This window comes from Oppia nitens, unplaced genomic scaffold (genome assembly GCF_028296485.1).
Source record: "Oppia nitens isolate AA-2021 unplaced genomic scaffold, nextdenovo-longstitch-racon4-pilon3 scaffold4_pilon_pilon_pilon, whole genome shotgun sequence".
Lineage (NCBI taxonomy): Eukaryota > Metazoa > Arthropoda > Arachnida > Sarcoptiformes > Oppiidae > Oppia > Oppia nitens.
Window position 1 is genome coordinate 4268374 of NW_026533232.1, and position 25137 is coordinate 4293510.

The window sequence follows — 25137 nt, forward strand, 5'->3', positions numbered from 1 at the left end:
GTGAATTAAAATTTTAGTTTTAATTTGTTTACAAAAGTCGTTCAATTAAAAAATAAGTTCACAATTAATATTTAATGTGTAAACAAAATCAATTTATTTTTAATGTGGATTATAAATATATCAAATGTTATATAAATATACAAATATCAATACTACAAATGGTAATTAACATAATCTTTTATTCACCATAATTTATATAATCAGTTTTTATGTTTGTTTTTTACTGCTTATTATATTATTGATATTAAATATAAATAATGTATTATTTATGTATTTTTACAATAAAAATATATTGGATTTTAGACTTTAAAAATCTTTTCATTTACAATACAATGCATACACTATAATGCATATGACATCTAATATAGATTATTCATTCATTATAATAATAGTAACCTTTTATAAATATACAGTCTTTGCATAATAGTAGTGTTTGTGAGCTAAATGTTGTTTTTTATATAAAAAACCGATTATATAAATAATGTTAGAAAACACATCCTATAATTGTATTGATTTGCATCTAAATATAGAGTAAAACACAATTTGTAAGTGATTTTTGATTAAACGCATCATTTGTTTGTCTATTTTCTGAATGTATTACTTATTGACAGTCGGATGTGTCCATCAGTACAATACATAATAAGAGATACCATAGTTTTGTCATTTATTTCTGTTATGTTGCCTAATATACAGTACTGTATTTCGCAATCATTTGTTATATCTATAAAAGTGATATTAAGGGCAACATTGCGGTAGTCATAAACCATAAGTCATATTGATTTATACAATATATATACTAATATACTGTATTTTATATATTATACAATACTATATATATAACAAATAAATTTATATCTAAATATCTATTTTCTTATTATTTGTATATATTTGTATAAACATTTTTATTATTATCAAAACAAAAAACTTAATATTAATATATTAGTATCAGATGATTTTCAAGTTATTTTTTTTATTATTTATGGTTAACTATTGGTAATAAAGTATAATGAAAACTTAAACAAATTAAATTTAATAAAAAAACAACATAGATTTAGTTAATCCGGTCCATTAAATCAATTGTAATAAATGGTGTTTTATTATAATAATTAAATCAATAGAAATTAAAAGCAATCATTTGCTTATCGCTTTGATTACATGAATAAAACATTAGACACAATCGCTTACTATAGAGTAATGTTAACTCAAAAAAGTCTTTTTATATTTAAAAATATCTTTCTATATATGAATATTTATTTTCATTACTATTTTAATAAATGTCAAAATAAATATACATTTCTACTGATGTTTGCCAAATGTTAGTTTTATATAAATACTTATGTCTTTTGACAAAATTTTATTACATAATATCAAATGTAAGAATATTATAATCAAAATTAATATTTATGATTAAATAGCATAAAATGATATCTCATAACGTATAAATACAAACTGATTATTAACATATAGATAAATAATCTTATTTTATTGATTAAGAGATTTCGTTTCATTATTTAATATATTATATTTTATATTTATTATAAGTTATTAAATTTTATAAATCAAATAATTATATAATTTATTACAATCTTATATTTAACTTAAATAAATATTTGAATTAATAATCAAATTGAATAATAATAATATTAAAAATAATCTTAATTTCTTTGTAAATACAAAATATCAACAAAAGAATTAAAACATAAGTGTTATTCAAATGTATTTTTACTAAATGAGTAAACCTTATAATATAAATTCATAAAAGTTATGCTATCTTATAGCAAGTGATATAATTTTATATGTTAAAGTTTAATACAAAAAATTAAATAAATAATAATAACAAATATTTACAATATACATATTATGCATTTATTTAAATATTTATGATCTTACAAAAAGCATGATATAATATAACATAATATAAATGTTTCAATCATAATTATCAGTTAAAACATAACAGCAACTGTTTTATGAAAAAACTTGACATAAAAAAGTTTCATGAATTACTTGATATATTTTTAAAAATTAAAAATTATATCAAACAATATTTTAATACTATATAATATTACAAAAAATATAGTTTTATAACATTTACATTTATGTAACATTTTGTACTTGCAGTTAAAATAGTAATTTTATGATATAGTAATGTGAAATAGTAGAAAATAGTAACAATATTAAATTGCTAATTTTTATTATTATTATTAAAGCATAAATTGTATATGAGGTAAAAATGAATTTCATAAAATAGCATAATTATTGTGACAAATAAATAATTTTTGTTTCTTATAAAATTATAAACTATGCTATTATGATATGAAACAGATTTTCTTTTTGACTTTAATATATTATAGTTTGACAATATGTAAGAAAAATATAACAATAAATAACATGTAATATAGCAAATATAAAGAAAGAGATTTATTAGTTAATGATTTAGTGTTTTTTGTATTAAAAAAATGAATCAGAAGTTATCAAAACAATAAGTTATTAGATTTGTGTTAAGCAAAGATTGTGTGATTTATCTCAAACATCATATATGGCTATGAATTTGATGTGGTTTTTGCTACAAACATAGCATTTGCTGTCAAAAGCAATTATATTAGTCATCATTGAGATCAACACTACTATTGTTTGTTAACTCAATTCTATGGACACACTATTTACTACATTAACAACTAAACTAAAGCTTTCATAATTTGGTTTTATATCAAATCATTATTTATTATTTATTAATCTTTTATCAAAAATCATAAAATATTTTAAAACTATTTTAATTATTTTATTTTTAATTAATAATTTTTAGTTTTAATATGTTTTGTCAATTTGATTATAATAATAATATTATGAAATTGCAAAGCAATGTATATTATAAGTTATTTGTAACATATCGTATGTCATTGTTTTTCATACTGCAGTTTATCAGTGCTTTTAAACAAAATAAAGATTATTATTATTATTATTAAATACTAGAGTATATCTTCTTATTTTAATTAACATTTGATTTTAGATTAAATAAAATAATGATAAACAGGTTTATAACGTCAAGTGTGGACAATCACAACATAAATATGTTTAATGTTTACTACTTTATGATAATATTAATTTTAATCAATGCTTTCATAATACTAGTGTAATATTAATATTATAGTTTAAATTTAAATATTGAATTGCTAGTTATCTTAAATGTTAAAATTTAAATTATATTTTATGTGTAATAATAAATTTTTTCATTAAAAAAATAATTTAAGTACCAATAATTTAACGTTAATTAGACAAGTTTATAAAACTAAAAATATAGTGATATACTGTATAACAAATATATTAAAAATAAAGAAATAAAATCGTATTGAAAAAATTAATAAAATGGTATGAAAATTTAATTATCTTATATTTATGAATATTTATTTTAAATATATTTTTTAATAAACTGCAATATATTTAAAAATAAACAATTTTTTATTATTTAATATTAAAAATTGATAAAAGAAACCTTATCTGTAATCATGATATATTATTGTTTAAAAAATAAAGCGTAATATTGTCTAATATATTTGATACAATATATTGTAATTTATATGTTTGATTTAGACTTATTGAAAATGTTATGTATTGTATTATACGATTGACTAAAATAAATGTTTTGTTTTCAATACATATGATATGATAGACAAATGAATTCGTGACTTTCAGACAAAGTTTTTTTTATCTGAAGATAAATATTTCAAATATTATATTAAATAATGTTTAATGTAAATGCATTGAAGAGGAAATATATTAAAAATGCTTACATTTTCTACAAAAATAAATATTATATTCAACGAAATTGAGTCAAAATAAGTGAAATAAATGGTTAAATTTTATGAATGCATTTCATTAAATTCATTGCTTTTATAGCATTAAGTAGTTTTGCATTTAATTTTTTTATATAACAAATACAAACAAATAATAGTAGTGGACATCATTGTATATCAAACAACATTTTTATTATTCATATGAGTTTTGTCATTATTTTAATGAAACTCTTTATTATATTGTAAGACAAATATGTGAATAGTATACAAAAGTGTCATTAATACAAAACTTTAATAATTTTATGTACTTTAATTTTATTTGTTTTTTAAAATCAAATTATTTATGATTTTAAAAATATTTTAATTAGCAACCTTAATTAAAATTAAAATAACACAATATTTTGAATTATACTCTAATAAGTTCTATTTATAATACATTTATTTGTTAATTATGTATTGTAATAAAAATTAATTAATTAAATTAATTAATATATATTTTGTTTAATTTTTTACAATATATTAATTTTATTTAAAAACTTTACACTGTTTTTTTTAACTTAAATCATTAATCATTAATATTTTATTAATTCAATAATTATTAATTATATTATGTTATTTAAAATTTATTATATTTGTAAATTATTAAGCAGACCCTTAGTACATGAATGGTAGCAATTAATTAGTTTTATTGATTTATATTCACTTATTTTTATTTTATCACAACTTCTATGTAGATATTAAAAAATAATTATATTTTAGATAAATAAATGATAGCATCTTATAATATACAAAAAACATTTTGATAAATAATAATAAATTTAATAAATAATTATATAAATAATATATAATCAATATGTTTGCTATAACTACTGTAGATATGGACAGATAGATTTTTAAAAATTGTCTAACAAAATTTATTAAATATAAAAAAAATTTTTAAATTATTATACTATTTTATCTATATATAAATTGCCAATAAATCCCAATATGTAAATTCAAATTGAAAAAGTTATAAACTATTGTCAATAATATTTAATTATTATTAATTATTTTTATTGTATTAAAAGATAGCAAATGTAAAGAAAACAAAAATAACATAGAGATGTCATAAAAATTTCCTAAAAAAATTTCATATTTTTTAGATGTATAATAAATTACTGAAAGTTCGATATTATGTAGAAATTGAAATATAATTTATTTATTAGAGATTTATTAGATTTACAATATATTATTATTTGAAAATATAATACAATAATATAAAGGTAATTATAAAAATATAGTACATTTAATTTAAAATAACTTTTTAAAGAATTAATATAAAACATATTAAATCTTTAAAAATAAAATAAAATTAATAGTTACTATTACAAGCATGTATAGTAGTATTTTACTTTATGTAATTTAGTATATACTTATATTCACTTTATTATTATTATTTTTATATAATATAAAAATTTATTTTAGTTATACATTAATATAATATAATAAGTCATTTATAAAGATTATTTAATTTTTGTAACATTGTATATGATGTTAATAAATTCAATTATAAAATTAATAAAAATTTGATTTTTTCAAAATAAAATATATCTGATGTAAACATTTATTTGTTGGTCAAACTTAGTTAACCACAATAACAAGCAATATATTGGACATGAGATATAACTTTAGTTTATTTTTCTCTATAACCGTCAACTGAAATATCTTTCAGATCAATGTAAACCATTAGAAGTTTAAGTGAATTGTATTAGATATACAGTAAAATTATTGCATTTTTAAGTAATTCAATATTTTTTAATGTTTTTGGATATGCAATGAATAAAATACTATATAAATCTAATATGAAAATTAATTATCTGTATTATATATATTATGTATAATATCAGGGTTAAGCAAGGTTTTGGATTTTAGGGGGGGTAGACCGGGGTAAAATTTACAAAATTTTCGAAAAATCTTGGGGGGGGGGGTATTGGGGGTAAGATTTTTATTGCATTTTTAAACGGCAATTTTTTCAAAAATCCAAAATCAAGGGGGGGGGGTCAAGAGAAAATTCCCTAATATTACCTTAAGTTCCCGAATATTCCTTGTAAATTCGATAAAGTTCCCATAAGTTCCCGTATAAATTCCCAGGAAAATAGGTAAAATTTCCAAAAATACAAAAAAACTTAAAAATTAACAAAAACTTAAAAATTAACAAAAACTTAAATTTTAACAAAAAATAAATATTTTTTAAAAAATAATTTTAAAAATTAATAAAAACAAATTTTAACAAAAAATAAAATAATAATGTATTTAATACTTAAAAATAGTTGATAAAAGCATTAATGATACACTATGAGATTTTTTTAGTATTTTAGTAATTTTTAACTTAAAATAATTAATTTTTTAAAATAATACTTAATGATTATAGTTTATAGATATATATTTTTATTTTTTAATGTTATTTTTATATAAATACTGATTGAATACTAATTATAAAATTTAAAATATTTTAAATTTTTTAGTTAAAATTTTAAAAATTATTAATAAAAACCTTTTAATATAAGTATTTATTGTTTTATTAACTTCTTAAACTATCTTAAACTTCTATTTAAATTTAATATGATACTCTTTTCAACAAATAGATAATTTTTAATTTTTTAGTTTAATATTTTAATTAAAATTATGTTATTTTTAGATGAGTTTTAACGTTATTTTAACTTTTTTACTTATTTTTAATCAATAATTAGATTCTTATAAATATTAAAAAGATAAAAACACTCACTAAAATAGTATCAACTAAAATTAAAATTTTTATAAATTTCAAAAAAAATTTCGGCGCCGAAATTTTAGGGGGGGTCATTTCTCGTCGTTTTTAAGCGACAATTTTTCCAATTTGGTCAAAAAGTCTGGGGGTAAAATCCCAATTTCTCGATCTTAGGGGGGTATTTTGGCCTTACCCCCTACCCCCCTTACTTAACCCTGGTATAATATATATTACAATATATTCACATTGTTTGTTATTTTATCATTTTAAATAATATGCTGTTATATATACAGTGTATAAAAACATGTCTTAAAAATCACATTCACTCAAATCATAATGATTAACCATATTTATAAATTATGTATCTTTATATGCTTTAAAACGTCTTACTTTTATTTATTATTATATAAAATTGTTTAATGTTTTTTAAATAAATATTTTACACAAAATATATTATTTAAAACAACATTTCTAATAAAATTACAATTTCTGTATATTTTATAACAATTAATTTTTATATAATTGTCAATTTTATTACTGTTGAAATAACGCATATAATTGTTGTTTTTATTTGTAAATTAATAAATTAAAGTTTGATTAACTGTCCTGTTATTAAAATCATTAAAAACTATTGGAATATAAAATATTTCAACACATTATAGTTTTGCAATCATATAATGTATCTATAAATTTGTATAAATAATAATTAATTTATTGTTTGAACTAAATATTAAATTCACAATTATTTGGTTATATATTCTCGGATTTATGACATCAATTCTTCACAAACACATTCATATATACTATAAAACCAAATAACTTGTTGTTTGGTTTTACGCTATAACTTATAAGATATAACATATTATGAACTGAAACCCATTTTATGATTTCCCCGGAGAGGAGTAAACACCGGACAAATGTATTTTCATAAACCATATCTATTACTTTAAATACAGTGTGATTCACATTATTATTATTATTATTATTATTATTATTATTATTATTATTATTATTATTATTATTATTATTATTATTATTATTATTATTATTATTATTATTATTATTATTATTATTATTATTATTATTATTATTATTATTATTATTATTATTATTATTATTATTATTATTATTTTAATTCAATTTAATTTATTTTAATACAATTAATTTTAACATTTGTAGCAATAGTCAATTTTATTTATTTTTATTATTATTATTATATGTATTACTTTTTTACAATATATACTAAACGATTTTCATTTAATGTAAAATCTAAATTGAAGTACAATTTATCAATGATTTATGACTTGAATATTTACTGTGTTATACTCACATATATTAATATACAGTATAAGCGATAATACATTACAAGCATTGTATTGATAACATCATTTGACACAACAAATGACAATATTTCACTATAAACTTGATATTATATTTAGGATAAAAAAATAAAATAAATAAAAAATTTTATATAAATCAATAAATCAAGAGTAAAATAGAATTAGCATTTTATATGATATTATGTTTTAGATGTAATTAAGCACCTGGGGCAATTTTACAACAATCTACTTTACTCTATATCTATTGCAAAGTATACTACAGTATATTAATGCATATTATTGACAGCTCTGTATGTTTTAATTTTGTTAACATAAAAATTACAGAAAAAATCATTAATTATTTGTTACAATAAAAAAATTATGTTTTAATGAAAATTCTATTTTATAGTAAATAGTGTGCTAACTGTTATTATTTTTACAATATTGTAATATATTTTAAACATAAAATATTGATATTGTTTTATCATTTAACATTACAAAATTAAGCTAATAATTAAAAAAATATATGATTTTTAAACTATAATAGTTATATGTTATTGTATTTAATGAGAATTTAAAATAAAAAAATTTAAAACAATTAAAAAATGACATATAGTTTCATAAAGTCATAGTTATGTTTGAATGGACAGTCATAGTATAACTTGATATTCAATCAAATGTTTTAATAGCTATTATTCAGTGACGGATTTTGTTTCATAGCAACCATTCAATGAAAAACTAATTCAAATTTTTTAAAATTGACCAAACATTTCATCAATTCAATAGTTGTCTCACTATTTACATTATAAAATATTTTATAATTTTTTACTACTATACTTTATATTATAAAATAATTTGTTAAAATCTAACATTAATCTAAATCAATATATATATATATATATATATATATATATATATATATATATATATATTATTAAAAATAGTTTAATTGATATTTTATTGTATTGGTAAATAAGTATTGTATTAATATGTTTATCTTATTATAAAATTTCTAAAATATTAAAGAATTTGCATTAATAAAAACATTTACCGATATATTGATAGTATGTAAAAACAATGATTGAATTAATATAAAAATTATATATTATAATCAAACCTTAATGTATCATTTAGAAGTTTATTTTTAAATTGTTTCTACAATTACATAATTTATCGATTAAGAAAAATAAATAATTATTAATATATATATACCATTAAAATTTATATAATATATATAATATTGTGCAAACAATGTTTCATAAATCTTAATAAATTTTATAGTTTTTCTATAAGTGACGAACACATTATGTTTTAATAGTGTTTATATCTTCACTTTAACCCTATATTCAACTTTAGAGTTGTTTTTGCTTTCAATTTCTAAATTTTTTTATTTGTTGTACTTATTTATAGTGTATATATTTAGTTGTAAGCATCACATCACTGGACATCTCTCTCTCTCTCTCTCTCTCTCTCTCTCTCTCTCTCTCTCATTATTGTCTATTTATCTAACTGTTTGTCTAAAACCAATGCTGACAATGACATTGTGATATAAAACATAACACAAAGCAATAAATACAACTTTCTATTTTCCGTTCAAATGATGTTCAAACCATTATCCATAAGCGTTGAAAAGTTTAAATGAAAAATACTTTTTTATTTATTTTTTTACTTTTAAGTCAAAACGTTTTGTCAAATATTTGATATTTTCTTTAATAATCATCTATTTTTTAAACTGTAAAATTTCTTAACTTTCATAATTATTTTTATTAAAATTATTAAAAATAGATATTATTATTATTAAAACTGTCAACACATATTAAAATAAAAACATTAATTTATTTGATTTATATATTAAAATTCTCTCTTTATTGTTATAGAAATTGTAAAATTTTTGTTAGATTTCATTATTTTTTATTTAAAAAATTATATACTGTATATTAATATAAACTAATAAAATGCTCCAAATATTTATTGTGCAATCAACTAATGTCCACAAAATTGATTGAAATTAATGAACAATAAAGTAAAAAACAATATACTGTATACAGTACTATGATATTAAATGTTAAATAAAATAAAGCATTCACAAAATATATTGTTATATAAAAAGAGAGATCAAAACAAATGAACTTTTTTAAACATTTTTTTTTTGTTTTCAGAACACATATGAGTTTTAAGTTGTGTATACTATTTATATATAATATAAATCAAAATCAAACTTATAAACCGTATATATCTAGTTGTATGTCACATATATATCTATATAAATATATATTGAGTGTATATTTATAGTCTAACATTACTGTATGTGAAATGGGTTTCTTATGTGTGCAATAAGTTTTGCAGCGTTTCCTCAATACTTAAGCATCTCTTTTGAAATAAATGTCTATTTTATGAAAATAAGAACAGGAAAGTCATTCTTTGCCATTCAAATCGATTTTCTCTTTATATATATATATATATCTTTGATTATATTTTAGGGTCAAAATTCATATATTAAAAAATGAGGTTTGAAAATATAAAATTTTAATATATAATAAAAGATTAACAAATTTGATGATTTTTGTTATAATATGTGACACTTTTCATCTATTAAGAGTTTTTAATATATTTGGTAAATCTCTGCATTACTTTTTAATATTTAATACTTAAGTTATGATGATCATTTTGCTAATAATTTGGCTAATAAATCATTACTTATTATATTAATAATATTTTTTTATTAAAATTATTATTTTGTATAATACAGTATATTACAATCATTTTTTTATTATAATGTACGTTGTATTATAATAATAATATAATAATAATAATAATAATTTTTAAGTATAGTATCAATATATATTCTCTTTATACAAATATACAGTAAAATAACAATAAAATAACAATTGATAATACATTTATCAAATTGTGAATTAAAATACTATTTATATTTTATGAGCTTTTCAGCAATCAAATAAAATTTTTATAATAAAATTATATATAATATCAGGGTTAAGCAAAGTGATAATGGGGAATATGGGGAATAAGTGGTAGATCCAAAACATCCCCTAAGATCAAGATTTTTTGATTTAACCACACTTTTTGACCAAATCGAAAAAATTGTCATTAAAATCGACGAAACGGTTTTACCACAATTTAATCTAATTATTACATTTTATTAAAATATAAAACAAATAAATAAATAAAATACTTTATGAAAAAACTAATTATATTACAAGTAAAATATTATTTTAAGATAAAAATAATAAAATATACAACATAATGTAATGTTTTATATATTATTTTTACGTTATAAATGCATAATTATTTATTTTTAAAATTTAGTCTAGAAAAAATAATTTTTATTAAATTATAAATGAAAAATAATTATTATTACGTTTATATTTATCTAAATATAACATAATTTTAGTAATAATATATAACTAAAAAACTAAAACTAGTTGATCAATAAAATAATTGTTACAAATAGAAAATCATTTTAATATTATATTATAATAAAATTATGCTTTAGTCATTAATATTTTTATTAATTATTTTTAAGTTTTACATTTTAATTGTAAAATTATTTTTTATTAATTTTTTTTGTTAAAATTAAATAGTTTTTAGTAAGTTAAAAAAATATTTCACGAAATAAGATAAATATTGGAAATATTTTACTATTTTTAGTGAATTCTCTCTTTGACCATTCTTAATTTTGAAAAAATTGATTAAATATTCAATAAAAAGGTATACCACCCTATACTCCAAATTTTTTTAGTTTTTTCCCATTTTACCCCACTTTATACCCTTTTAAAATCTAGTACCTTGCTTAACCCTGATTTAAGATATAATAAAAATATTACTAAAACATTTACTATATAATGATATATACAATATATACAATATAATCGTATTTATTAATATTTTAGGTTTTAATTCAAAATGAAAGAAGAAATACACAAATTCTTTTATATAAGAAATCAATAAAATTAATTATTTTTAAAATACATAATATTAATAATAATATACACTATAAATAAATCTTGTATTTCTTGATTTTATTGTAAAAATATTATTGTTAAGTAAATATATTAAGAAAATTTGTGGTTTTTATAAAGAAAAATATGCACACAAAAAATTATTATGAAATTTATTTTTACTTAAAATATTTATTAATTTATATTACTATTATTTGTGTTTAGTGTAAATAGTTTTTATAGCTAGAGTAGTATTGCTATGAATATTATATACTAGTACAGTACATAATTAAGTAATGTAGAAAATATATATATTTAATTTAAATAAATAGTTAGTTATGCTTACTAGGATAGAAAAATTTTAATTAAATATTGTAACAAAAATTATTCTTTTATTAAATAAATTAAAATAATAATGTAATTTATATTTTATTATAAAGCAAACCTATTAGTATTTAATAAGCCCACTAAAGACCATTACTAAAAACTATAACAATTTATATAAAATAAATAAACTACTTTATACAATATTTATAAATTCAATACTATTTAACTATTTACATGCTATTATATTCATATAATAAATTAAAATGCAAATTAGGTTATATTTTTTTATTATTTATAAACGTATATTTTAATAATTAAAAATACACACATATCTATAAATAGATAAATATATAGTTAATTTTTAATAAATATTATATTAAATATTTTTTAGTAATATGATTTTATCATTTGATATTAAGTGAAATGTTGGGAAAAATGAACATTAATAGATTAACAAAAATTGTATGTACAATATATTTATATATATAATGTAATAAAGTTGGTTAGTATTGAATATATTTATGGCTAATTTATTATAATAGTTTCATCTTTAATGTGCGCATACATTGAAAGAACTAAAAGTCAATTTCATAGCAAACGTATAGATATAAAGTTAATATTTGAGAATATATGCAGAGCTGTAGATAATTGAAGTCATACTTTATATACAATACATCTATTTATAGAAAAATATGAGTTATGTTTTGCTCATATATATGACGATAATATAATGTATCGGTAATAGTATTGGCACTTGAGTTGGCATTAGTTGGTCCACTTGGCATCAGTAGTAGCAGTAGTAGTAGTGATGGTAGTAATAAATGAGCGCTCAGTTAGTTGAATGTAGAGTGTATTCCATGGAGTGAAAGCTAGTCATCAAGCCCAATATATGGCACTAACCATTGGACTCGATGATTAACTTACAATCCAAGAAATTTTATCCAATTATCCATTTTCTTCAATCACTTTATCAGTAATCACACAAAATCAACAATAATGTGATACATAAAGCAAAAACATTGACATTTAAGTCAAACTTTAAATATAAGCAAACTTTTCTTCAATATACCGGTATATCATAAGGTATATAATATTATAGTAAATGCAATACTGTTTTCTATAACAGTGTTTTGACATTAAGTTTGCATTTGTATTGACATTCAAAGGACTATCGATCGATACAAACATACAATTGATGTCATTCTCACAATTCATGTCATCCACCTGTAGGTAGGCTTTAAACAATAGCAAGTCATCAAACAAAACCTCATTTTTTAAAAAACACATAAAATACATATACAATATATATAAACTGTATATTCAATATATTAGATGTGAGTTTATTGTCTTTATTTTGTTGTTGTTGGTGGTGGTGTGTATGTTGATGTTGTTGTTGATGTCTCATAATTTATAATATAAAACCATTGAATAGATATTCTTTAGGTTTTTAAGTCAAAAGATTTACAGCAAAATAGAAAGAGGAGCTTCACTTGGATTCACTGTATGTGTGAGACAAGCAATGCATTAGTTAAGTGCCTTAAAATTGCGATCACAAAAAACGTGATGCACTGACACACCAATATAATATCCAATGCACGGGTATATGGCATCTAAAAACATATATAGTATATATAAGGTATATTTTGATGCGGTTGTATATATGGATGTATGATATGTGTGCACTCATGGATGTTAGACAACAACTATGTCTGAATTTATCTTTTTTTATACAACTAATCCATAAGAGCCGGTACACCGACTTGCAGTACTACAGTATAGGCCAGTGCTCTATCCATATAACTTCTAATTGGATTACATTACGCTTTCTATTACTTTTGCATTATTATCGTATTTGACTCAACACATAAACCACAACATAGTCTATGACATGTATTATTTGAGATGTACTAATCATTAGGCTATGACTTATGTAAGAAATATATTCACAAATATTTCAGTACAATATCAATATAACTAAACATATGAACAATAAAATAAAGTTATGCTAACATCTATATATAAGCTATTGTTAAAGATTTTTCGTATTTACAATTGTGTATAAGATGCTGTATTTGTAGCCATCAAATATACATTACAATAAACTACTGTATTGCAGTTTAGTTACTTTATTGCTATTGATAATACTATTGTGTTTACATGCAATACATCTCATATGGGAATCAAGTTGTTTTTAAAACATTGTAATTAGAAATTTATAATAAAATTCTACATTAGTATACATTGTATACTACACACTGTAAATATACAGTGTTTCAGTTTCAATCACAATAATATATATAATTTATATATTGTAGTTTAGTAGATACTGTACATATTATATAATATTAGAATATACAATACTGTATACAGTATTAATATAATATACTTTTAAAGTTCAAATTAAATGTTCAAGTAGTAATGCTATTCAATTAATATATAATTAATATATGATTTCATTTTAAAATTTATATTTTCTATATTATAATTAAAGAATTAAAATATTAGAAAAGTTTAACAAACATTTCATATTTAATTAATGAATAATACAACTAAAATAATATCAATAAGTGCACATTTATTCAATGTTCAAAAATTAATATATTAATTTATACAAATATGAAAAATGGGTTTAAGTTATACGCCTATTATTTATCACATTTAGCCAAACATAGAACGGGCGGAACGGGATCTAAGAAGCATTTTTTTTGGCAAATCACTTGCACTGACAATAATTTTGATGCCATATATTGTGTATTTATGCTATATATATATATATATATATTTATTGTGTTTTTAACTCTCGATTGACGGCAAGCTGTTTACAGTTGTAAACATAACTACTGTATCACTACTATCACGACTACCACTCCTATGACGACTAGTCTGTCGATTCACTTGAAGCTTACGAGTCAGTGCTTTCTTTACAATCATTGGAAAAGTCGTGAATTTATACTCAAAATATTGTTAAAACCAGTGGTCTCTTGAAAAAAATAAAGACAATCTTTGTTTAAATTTTATTTATAGATATTGTTTTTTGAACGCAATGAGTGTCATATGAGTATACAGTAGTTCACAATTGACAACTCAAAAGACCAAAATCACAAAAAAATCTAAAATCATAATTAAATATATATTTAAACAAAATAAACTAATTATCTATAATATACATAATACAACTGCAATACATTATATGATTTAATGCTGTATTATTAATAATAATAAGTTTAAATTTATATAGTTATATAAATTGTGTTATATTAAAAAATATATGAACTAATAATTGCCACATTTATTTGCTTGATTTAAACTAATATGTTAATAATCTAAATCTGGAAATTTAAATTCAAATTATTTAAATTACCGATAAATCTAAAAATAGCAAATATTATTGAAGTAAATTACATTCAATGAGAAAGACATTGAGTTCGTGCCCTAAGACGACATTTTGCCGAAGAAATGGTTTACTCGGTTTAAGATGAATCAGTCAGTCAGTCAGTCAGTCACGCACACGACTACACCATCAGTAGAGACAACAATAGTAATACACGACATCACCACTAATATCAGTTTAAGGACCAAACTTTGGTTCTCTACTAAATACATACTAAGTGTGTAATACAAGTATCAATCGGTACGATAGTTACCATAACTGCAACTAAATTAAGTATTTTCTTTAATGTTCAGTAAGTTATTTGTTTTCTTCTTTTATTATTAAGAAATTTAATTTAATGAGTGACACAAAACTACCAAATATTGGTTCAAATTTAATAAAATTTATTATTTATTTTCTTTATATAACAATCTATATTTTTACTCAACAAGACTCACATAAAAACACGTATAAAATAAGTTTGCAAAAATAGTTTAATTTACATAAGTTTTAAATAAAGTATACTAAAATAAGTTAACAATAAAGTTAGCAATGTTTAGAAATAAAATAAAAATAATTGTATTGATTTCAGAGGGATGTTAACAAATAAAAAGTGTTTTATTATTATTAAATAGTTATAGGGATTATTTTCTTTTGTAATAATTTATTTATAATTTTTTATTAAACAATACAATTGACATTATTTAAAAGCTAAAAAGGCAATACTACTACTACTACTACTAATAATAATAATAATAATAATAATAATAATAATAATAATAATAATAATAATAATAATACCAGTAACATACAAATCAAAATATTGTATAGTATATGAGTATTGTGTACTATTATGACAATATAATAATGAATATTATTGATTAAACATTAGACTAGCACTTTTAAAAATTAAGCTCAAATGCAAAGCACAAATGTATTTTTAAATTAATTATTTGGTAAAAAATATACATTAAAATAAATGAATTACAGATTCCATGTATTATTGTATAATATAATATATAAATATAATACATATATTGTATATATCATTGATATTACATTAACAAAAATAAAATATTGTGTTATTAAATTTTGTTAGATCCTATGCTAACTTATAATATTGTTTACAGAATATTCTGCATAATATAGTAACCAACTAAAGCATTATTGCAACTCATAAAAGCATAGTTTATAATGAAAGACAATGTTTTAATATTAAAATACATGTTTAATATTATGATTATGCGGAATAGGTTTTGCATTTTAAGTATGTTAACTAAAAAACAATATTATGAATAAAGAATTTATGGTATTTTCTCCAATATTTTATAACCAAATATACCCAAAGGAGTCTCATTTTGAAACCTGTATGTAATGAATGTATAAAAAGCATATATTGTTTACCAAATTAACAAATAATCCCATTTATAAAATAGTAGTATTTCTTTTCAATGAATTTATTTACATTTCTAAACATTGGAAACACACAGACATTTAGTAATAGTAATAGTAATTATTGATATTTTGCCCGCATTTTGTTAACACATAACAAATGCTATTTAATAGATTTTTAAAAATATTCTGTATAAATGTTTCAAATGTAAAATACGTTAAATACAATAGCCATTTGCAAAATTATGATTAAAGAAACTAAATTACAGTTCACATTAAAAATGACATATTTTTTAAATCCAAAAGTAAACCAAAAATCAAAGTATTAAATTTTAAGTTTAAGTTTTAAATATCTAAATTTTCAATAAATCTTTGTTTTAGATTACATTTAAATTATCTTTTTGAAATCTATAAAACATTTTTAATTATAAATAACTGTTATTAATAAAATATTACTGATTTATTTAATAATTTTTGATGTTTATATTAATTAAACAAAAATGTTATTTATATTTTATATCTAATTTTTAAGATTAAAAAATTTTACAAATATAATGAATTTAGTAATTGTAATGAAATTTTAAAATCTTTTTAAATATCCCATCTATTAATGAATATTATAAAAATATTACTTTATATTTTTTATGAATTAATATAATATTAGACTTTTGTGCGATATATCATGGATTTTGTTACAATGAAACTATAAAAATTTTTAAATATATAATAAAAACTATTTATAAGAATCTTAGTGTAAATAAAACAAATATGCATTTTGATAATTAAATTTGTATTAATAGTAAAGTTAGTTTTGAAATAATTTTAATTAAATTTAATTCATTAATTTTTAAAATTAAATATTATAAATGTCATAATAGTTGTATGTATTGCTTGTATTTAGAGTTCGAACAATTCAATCAATTCCTAATAAAATCACTCGACATTTCACGGAAATATAACAAATATTTTATATACCATTCATTGTTAGAAATTGAAAATATATTTTATATTATTATATAATAAATAGTACCAATACTGAAATATTTTGAAACTTTTATTGAAAAATTTAAAAATAAATTTGAATTTAATAAACTTAGTAATACTATTTATCAATACCACTTAAAATACAGTTTAATATGATATTGTCTTTTAAACATCATAATAAAATATGTTGTTTTGGGTTCAATAGGTGGTAGCATAAGGAAATAAATTTCCTAGAAATTCCTAATAATGAGGGAACATAAGAAATTTTCAAAAATAAAACGAGAAAGAGAATTTGATTGAACCCTAGTTGTACTAAAAATACAAAATATGTTCAAAATATAAAAACTTAAACTAATACTTATACTTAAAAATTAAGATTTGTTAGTAAATCATTTGTTTATAATTATATGTATATTATTGTATTTATAAATTAAACTTTATAACGCTAATTAAATATTTATTAAAATTATTACTTGATATGAAATAAACATAAATATAATATATATTCAATTAAAAAGATGTTGATTTTCTAACGACAAAATTTTATTAGTTTTTATTTAATCCCAAAATAAAAATTTATTTTATTTTCATGTCATTCTATTATTATTTTTATTGCAATTCATTTATAATTTTTTTTATATAGATTTTAAGTTTTGTGAGACACTTCTCAGGCAAATTGATTCATTTAAATTTAAAATCTTCTAAAAAACTAAAGTCGATTAAATATATATCAATATAATAAATCTATTTTTTATAAATATATATAATATAATTTAAATGTGAAACTATTCAAAAATTGTTGAGATTTGCATTTTAAAAGATTAGCTTTATATAATAAAATGCTATATTTTTGAATTAATTTTAAATTGATATTTATAAATAATTTTTTCTAAACTAGATTTTATAAAATTCTGTGTATAATAAAAACATTAAATGATATTTATTTGAAATAACAAGCAAATAGATCATTTTATTTGTATAATATATATATATATATAACAATATTAAACAATAAATTTATTTCCATTTATTTTTAAAACATTGAAACTACTTTCAAAAAATATATTTAAAGAGTAATGTAGAGTAAGTTTGAATCAATTTTCCAATAATTCTCTTTTTTCTAAATTCCTTTGAGATATTAATAAAATGTGTCGAAAAAATAATAAAAGTTTGCTCTTATAGTTTATTTATTTATATTTACTAATAAGTTTCTCTTTTAAGAAGACATTAAGTTTTTAAACTTAAAAAAATTTTATTAAATGAACTTTGAATAAATTTATTATCAAAACAATAATATAAAAATAAACTGTAAATTAAGACATATTTAAAAATTAACAAATTTTATTTACTTTAATATTATTATCGATAAATCTGATTATATTGATTCTGAAACATTTTCTAAATTTTCAAAATGTCAACGAAATAATTTTTACAAAATATTTGCTAATTATATAAAAGATCTTTGTGTGTCTAAAATAATGAAAGAAAGAAAGAAAGAGAGAGAGAGAGAGAGAGAGAGAGAGAGAGAGAGAGCAAGAATAATTAAAATGTATGTAAATTATACAAAAATAATCTGTATTTGAATAGTTTGAAACAAATATTTCAATATTTACACACATAAATACACAAAGAGAGCAGTAGTAATACAATTTACTTATATATTGTATATTTATTACAATATAGCCGTAATAACATACAATAAAAACTAAAGTAGATCATTGATTTTTCAATAAATAATATTGATTATTTACTTATGTGGTGGTAATAGTAAAAATTGTTATTTATATTATTTGTTGCCGATTAATGAATCATTTAAGTCATTTAATTGTATGCTTTCAAACTATATAATGCTCTGTAATGTTGATTGAATAAAACTAAAACCTACCTCACAATTGAATATTACATTTACTTCTTTTCAATTATTATAAGTTTAAAATAAAAAAATGTAATCAAAATATCAATTTTTTAATGAAATTAACAATATATAACATATAATAATATATTTAAATTATTTATTTTAAGAATATACAATTCACAATTCAAACAATTAAAAATAATTCAATAAAAAAACTATTTCATTGTAGAAAATAAACAATTTTATTGACTTAATGTTTATACATTTATGTAAATGTTATTTATATTTTTTAAGAATATTCATAATTATTATTTGTTATATAAATATTTTACTATTATAATTAGTGTTTAGAAAATTTTTAAAAATCTATAAATTACAGCAAAAAAATTTTAGAATTTATTCTACAAAAGTTTTATAAATATTTAAATAAAAAAATTAAATATACTATATTTTATTATATACAAACAAAGTAATGTGTCAAATATTTATTAATATTATATAAGATTAATATAAATTATCAATATCAACAATTAGTTGAGTTTTATTAATTATATTAAAATGTAAACATTTATAGTTTTCAAATATTATTATAAAAATGGTGGGCTTATGGTATTATTAATACATAAAAATACATTCCCTTATAATTTACGGGTAACGATGAAAATATTAATTAAATAAGTAAAACGATGAAAAATTTCCTAAATTCTTATGCTTGCATTACATGTTTTGTCATTTTTATGTTTTTTGATAAAATATAGTAAATAAAATAATAAATATTTTTTTTTAATTTGCTAAAATTTTAACATCAATGATTTGAAATCAAAAATTTGCATTAATACAAATATATTTACAATGCTGAAAATAAAATTAACAAATTATATAAATGAATTAAATTACAAAATTAGATATTGTGAAATAAAATTGATCTTAATTTTAAAAAATCATTTTGTAAATAATTTATCTAATTAATATATAATATTAATTATTTGCTTATTTTTATAAATTATCAATAGAAGTTATTTTTATAATTACAATTTAACAGAATTATATGTTTACGTTAATTTTTAAATTAAAAATTACTAAATAATTATTTCTGTCATTTACTAAATTGTTAGAATAAAAAGAGAAAAATAATATAAATTAATGGCTTTTGTTACCAAAATTAACAAACCTTTTATATACTACAGGTATTATATACAATAGTGTTGTCAACTACTGTACCATTGATTTCATTTATTAAATGTATAATGATTTTTATTGTCAATAATATTATATTTTTATTATGATTACAATATAGTTATATTTTGTATAACATTTTATACAATAAAATCATAATCATTTGATAGCTTTTGTCACAAATTGATTACATTATTCCGTTATAATATATATATATATATATATATATATATATATATATATATATATGCCATACAGTATAGCGTATACTATTTATTTATTTAAAGGTAGACATTTTAATGAATTATCTATATTGACGTACTTATACTTTATTTAATAATAATACACATAAATTTATTTAATTATTGTTTATTTGCAAGATTAAATATATGCTTAATATATTTAATATTTTAAATTATGATTTTGAACTTTTAGATTTAATTATTAGCAAAAGTTATTACAATATAATATTTAACGTAAATTATTTTTTAAATATAATAGTATAAATAAATAAATTAAAAATTTAAATTTTAAAATCATAATAAAGATTAATAATTATTAATAATTATTAATAATATTGTTATTACACACTATTTTATATAAAAAATTATGCTTAAATTTTTAATTTTTAAATTCCACTAAAACTAAGAAAATAAAACTATGAATTAATTTTTTATTGTTTAAATATCTAACACATAAACTGACAAAATGTTTGTCTATCTATTGGTATAATTAATGAATCAATAAAGTAAGTGCAATAAAACTGTTTTAAATGTTTTAAACGCTTGAAAGCAATTTTCATTATAATTCCGGTGCTCTTTAAGACTTAACATATAATATAAACTAATTTTTCAAAGAATGTTAAGAATGACTTCGATTTAAATGAATTGTATTTTTAAAATTGATTTTCAATTCAATGCAAAGGAATTTCTATTTCTATACGACTAATCAATTATAAGATAGTTCTCTATCTATTCACGTATTTTCTCAAATTTCATCAAAAATACAACAATATATTACTAGAATAATATATAAAACAAATTAAAATTTATATATAAAAAATACTTAATATTATTTTAAGTTCTGTTATTTAATATTATATAATTTTATAATCCAATGGTATACTAAAATTTAATTTGCAATAAATAACAATAATTTAAATAAATTAAATAAATTAATAATTATTCGTATTAATAAATATGTGATAAATTAAATGCAGATTATATTTTTATAACATTTATACACAGTGTATAAGTATTTATAAAAAATTGTTGTATTGTAATTTTTATACTAAAGACAATAAATTTAAAAAATTTTAATACTATTTTGACATTAATAAATATAAATTGCATTTTATTAAACTAAATAAATATTATTTGATTTAATATGATATATAAAATAATAGCTAAAATTAAACACATATTAGTGCAAAAATAATAAATAATATTTTTTAATAAACGTGTTATTGAGTTTAAAATGTCATTACATAATAAAATTTAATTTTAATTTAAACAACTAGAATACTATAAATTTTTATTTAATATTTAAAAAATAATTCACATACAATGATTTAATTGCAATTATTAGCAAATTTTATATAATTATTGCACAATATTAACCATTAGATGTCATAAAATTCAAATGATAATCCATATTATGAAGATCTATAAAACTGTTTTATTTTAAGATGATTTAATTTACTGTATATATTATAGAATCTATCAATAAAATCATATTATAAATGTTACAATAGTTCAATTTTTATAAGTCAATTTAATTTAAAACATTGACTCTAATTAATCAATAAATCAAACAAACATTGACTCTAATCATAATTTGTTTGATTTATTGATTTAAAAAAGTATACTTTATTATAAACATTACAATTGATATAACACAATGTTTGTCTGCATTAAAACGTATTTAATATAATAACAGCGAAAACAAGATTTAGTTGATGACATAAATTTCATGATTGTTTGAAATAAAAATTATAGACTTTATAATTATGATAATACAATTTTATATTACTACCAATACATTATACTATATTATTGATATCTAAATATCTAAAAAATAGAAATCATTTAAAATATTTATATTTTTAATTACTTATTATTAATATTTTAATGAAATTAATTTAATTTGTCTAAAAATTAGTTCTTGATAAACTTATAAATACGCAAATATTTGCATATCTAACATTATTTATTGAATTTATAATTTATTTAAAATATTTATTAAATAATTTAAGTTTATATTAAAATAAATTTAACATTAAAGTAAATGTTTATTAAATAATTATTTGTTAGTAATAATTAAATTTTTATAAATATTTTGTTACTTTAGTTTAATTTTATTGAAATTAAATAGTGCAATATAATTTAAATAATCTAAAACTTTAATTTAATAAATTTGACTAAATATATTAATTATATTGAATATTTTAATAATGTTAAGATTGTAATTATTCTTTATATTAACTAAAGTATCAAAAAATACCGCCATTTTATATTTTATTCAAATACACAATAAAGGGATTCTGATAAGGAATAAGTTTAAAAATTCTATTTTTTAAATTTTAACAAAAATTTCTATTTAAATATAATTTTTATATTTATTTTGTTATTATATATATTTTTATATTATATTTTAATAATTTATTTGTTTGTTTAATAAGAAAATGACATTTTAATTTTAATTTAAATTTATAAATTTTGCTTTAATAATAAATTATAACTATATTTTATTAAAATATTAATTTTTAATGTAAGTTCATAAGTTAATTAGCATATAATAATTTATGTATATATATTGAAATACTACAATAAATATAATGACTAATTCTTGTCAAAAACTAATAGGATTTATATCAAAATAACTATTTTTGTTTACATTTATTGCAAAAATGATAAAATATAAAAGTAATAACAAACTCTATTAATAGCTAATTAAGTTTTAAAAGAATATTCTGTATACATCAAGAAGTTAATTAAATTTAATATTTTATGAGAAAACATTAAATCAAAAATTTTTTGCATTATTTTATATACACAGTGAGCCGGTATTTATAGGAGTCAATTATTGATTATTTAGCAGATATTTGGTGTGTATTTGGGTCGTTATATTATAGTAGCAAAAAAGTAACGTTAGATAAGCATTAATATATGAGTGGAGCAGAAACTGGTAGTAAATTATAAAAGTTATGGTTTTATGGCATACCTTAGTGTTGTTCCAAACGATGTCGAGATCATAGCCACGATTCATAACAGGACTGCTATTAATGTGATTCAACGCTAACTTTACTGCGGGTAACACTCCTCTACCTATTGAGCCCTCAATTATGTCATTACTGGTCGGGAAAAAACCGGCGATATATAGTTTTTCAGTTTTTATATTTGCATTGCAAATGATGGCCAATGGTATGACATAAGCCGTCCACAAACATCTTATAAAATATGAATACCACCAAAAAGACATAATACCGATGATTGGATTTAACTATATTTTTATTATTATCAATAATATAAATAATTTTTATTGTATATACAGTATATTTATATGTATTATATATATATATATATATACAATCAAAGACTAATAGTCAGATGATTGTCAAAAACATTCACTTATTTATATCAATAATAATAATAAACAATAAAAGTAAAACTCAACAAAATCTTAAGTCTTATTATATCAAACTTTTAGTAGAAATACATTAAAAATTATTATAAGACTGGAATCAATATTTTATTAACAAAACAATTAACATTTGTCTTAAATTTTATTTTATTTATTATATTCATAAAATTCTAATTATAATTTATTTAATATAACATTATTATTATTATTACGTAAGTTTAAATGTTAAATAATTTTAACTTATTTTATATTTAAATTTATGAAAATTTATTTGAATATATGAGTAGTCATAAAATAACTTAAAATACCATTTTCAGTATATTTGTTTTATTTTTAGACATTCATTTTATTTGAAAATTTTATTTAACAAGATTTTAGTGAAAATGATAGTAATAATATTTATATTAATAAATAAATATTTATTATGTTTCATCATTTGTTTTTGTAAGATATTTAACATCACATCACATCACATGAAGCAAACATTAATATTTACTAATATATAGTATTTGTTATATAAAAATCACTGAAAATATTAAAAATGAATTTTTGGCGATTTTTTGGAGCAAAAATTCT

General features: G+C 18.3%; 1 protein-coding gene across 1 annotated transcript in view; it reads right to left on the bottom strand.

The window, feature by feature from the left end:
- LOC128960250 (gamma-aminobutyric acid type B receptor subunit 2-like) overlaps positions 1 to 24399 on the bottom strand; it is a 46636-nt gene extending 22237 nt beyond the window's left edge. The window contains exon 1 of the mRNA XM_054306322.1: positions 24142 to 24399. Within this exon, the coding sequence (XP_054162297.1) occupies positions 24142 to 24399 (258 nt within the window). The remainder of the gene's footprint in view (positions 1 to 24141) is intronic.
- Between the last annotated feature and the right edge of the window lie 738 nt (positions 24400 to 25137).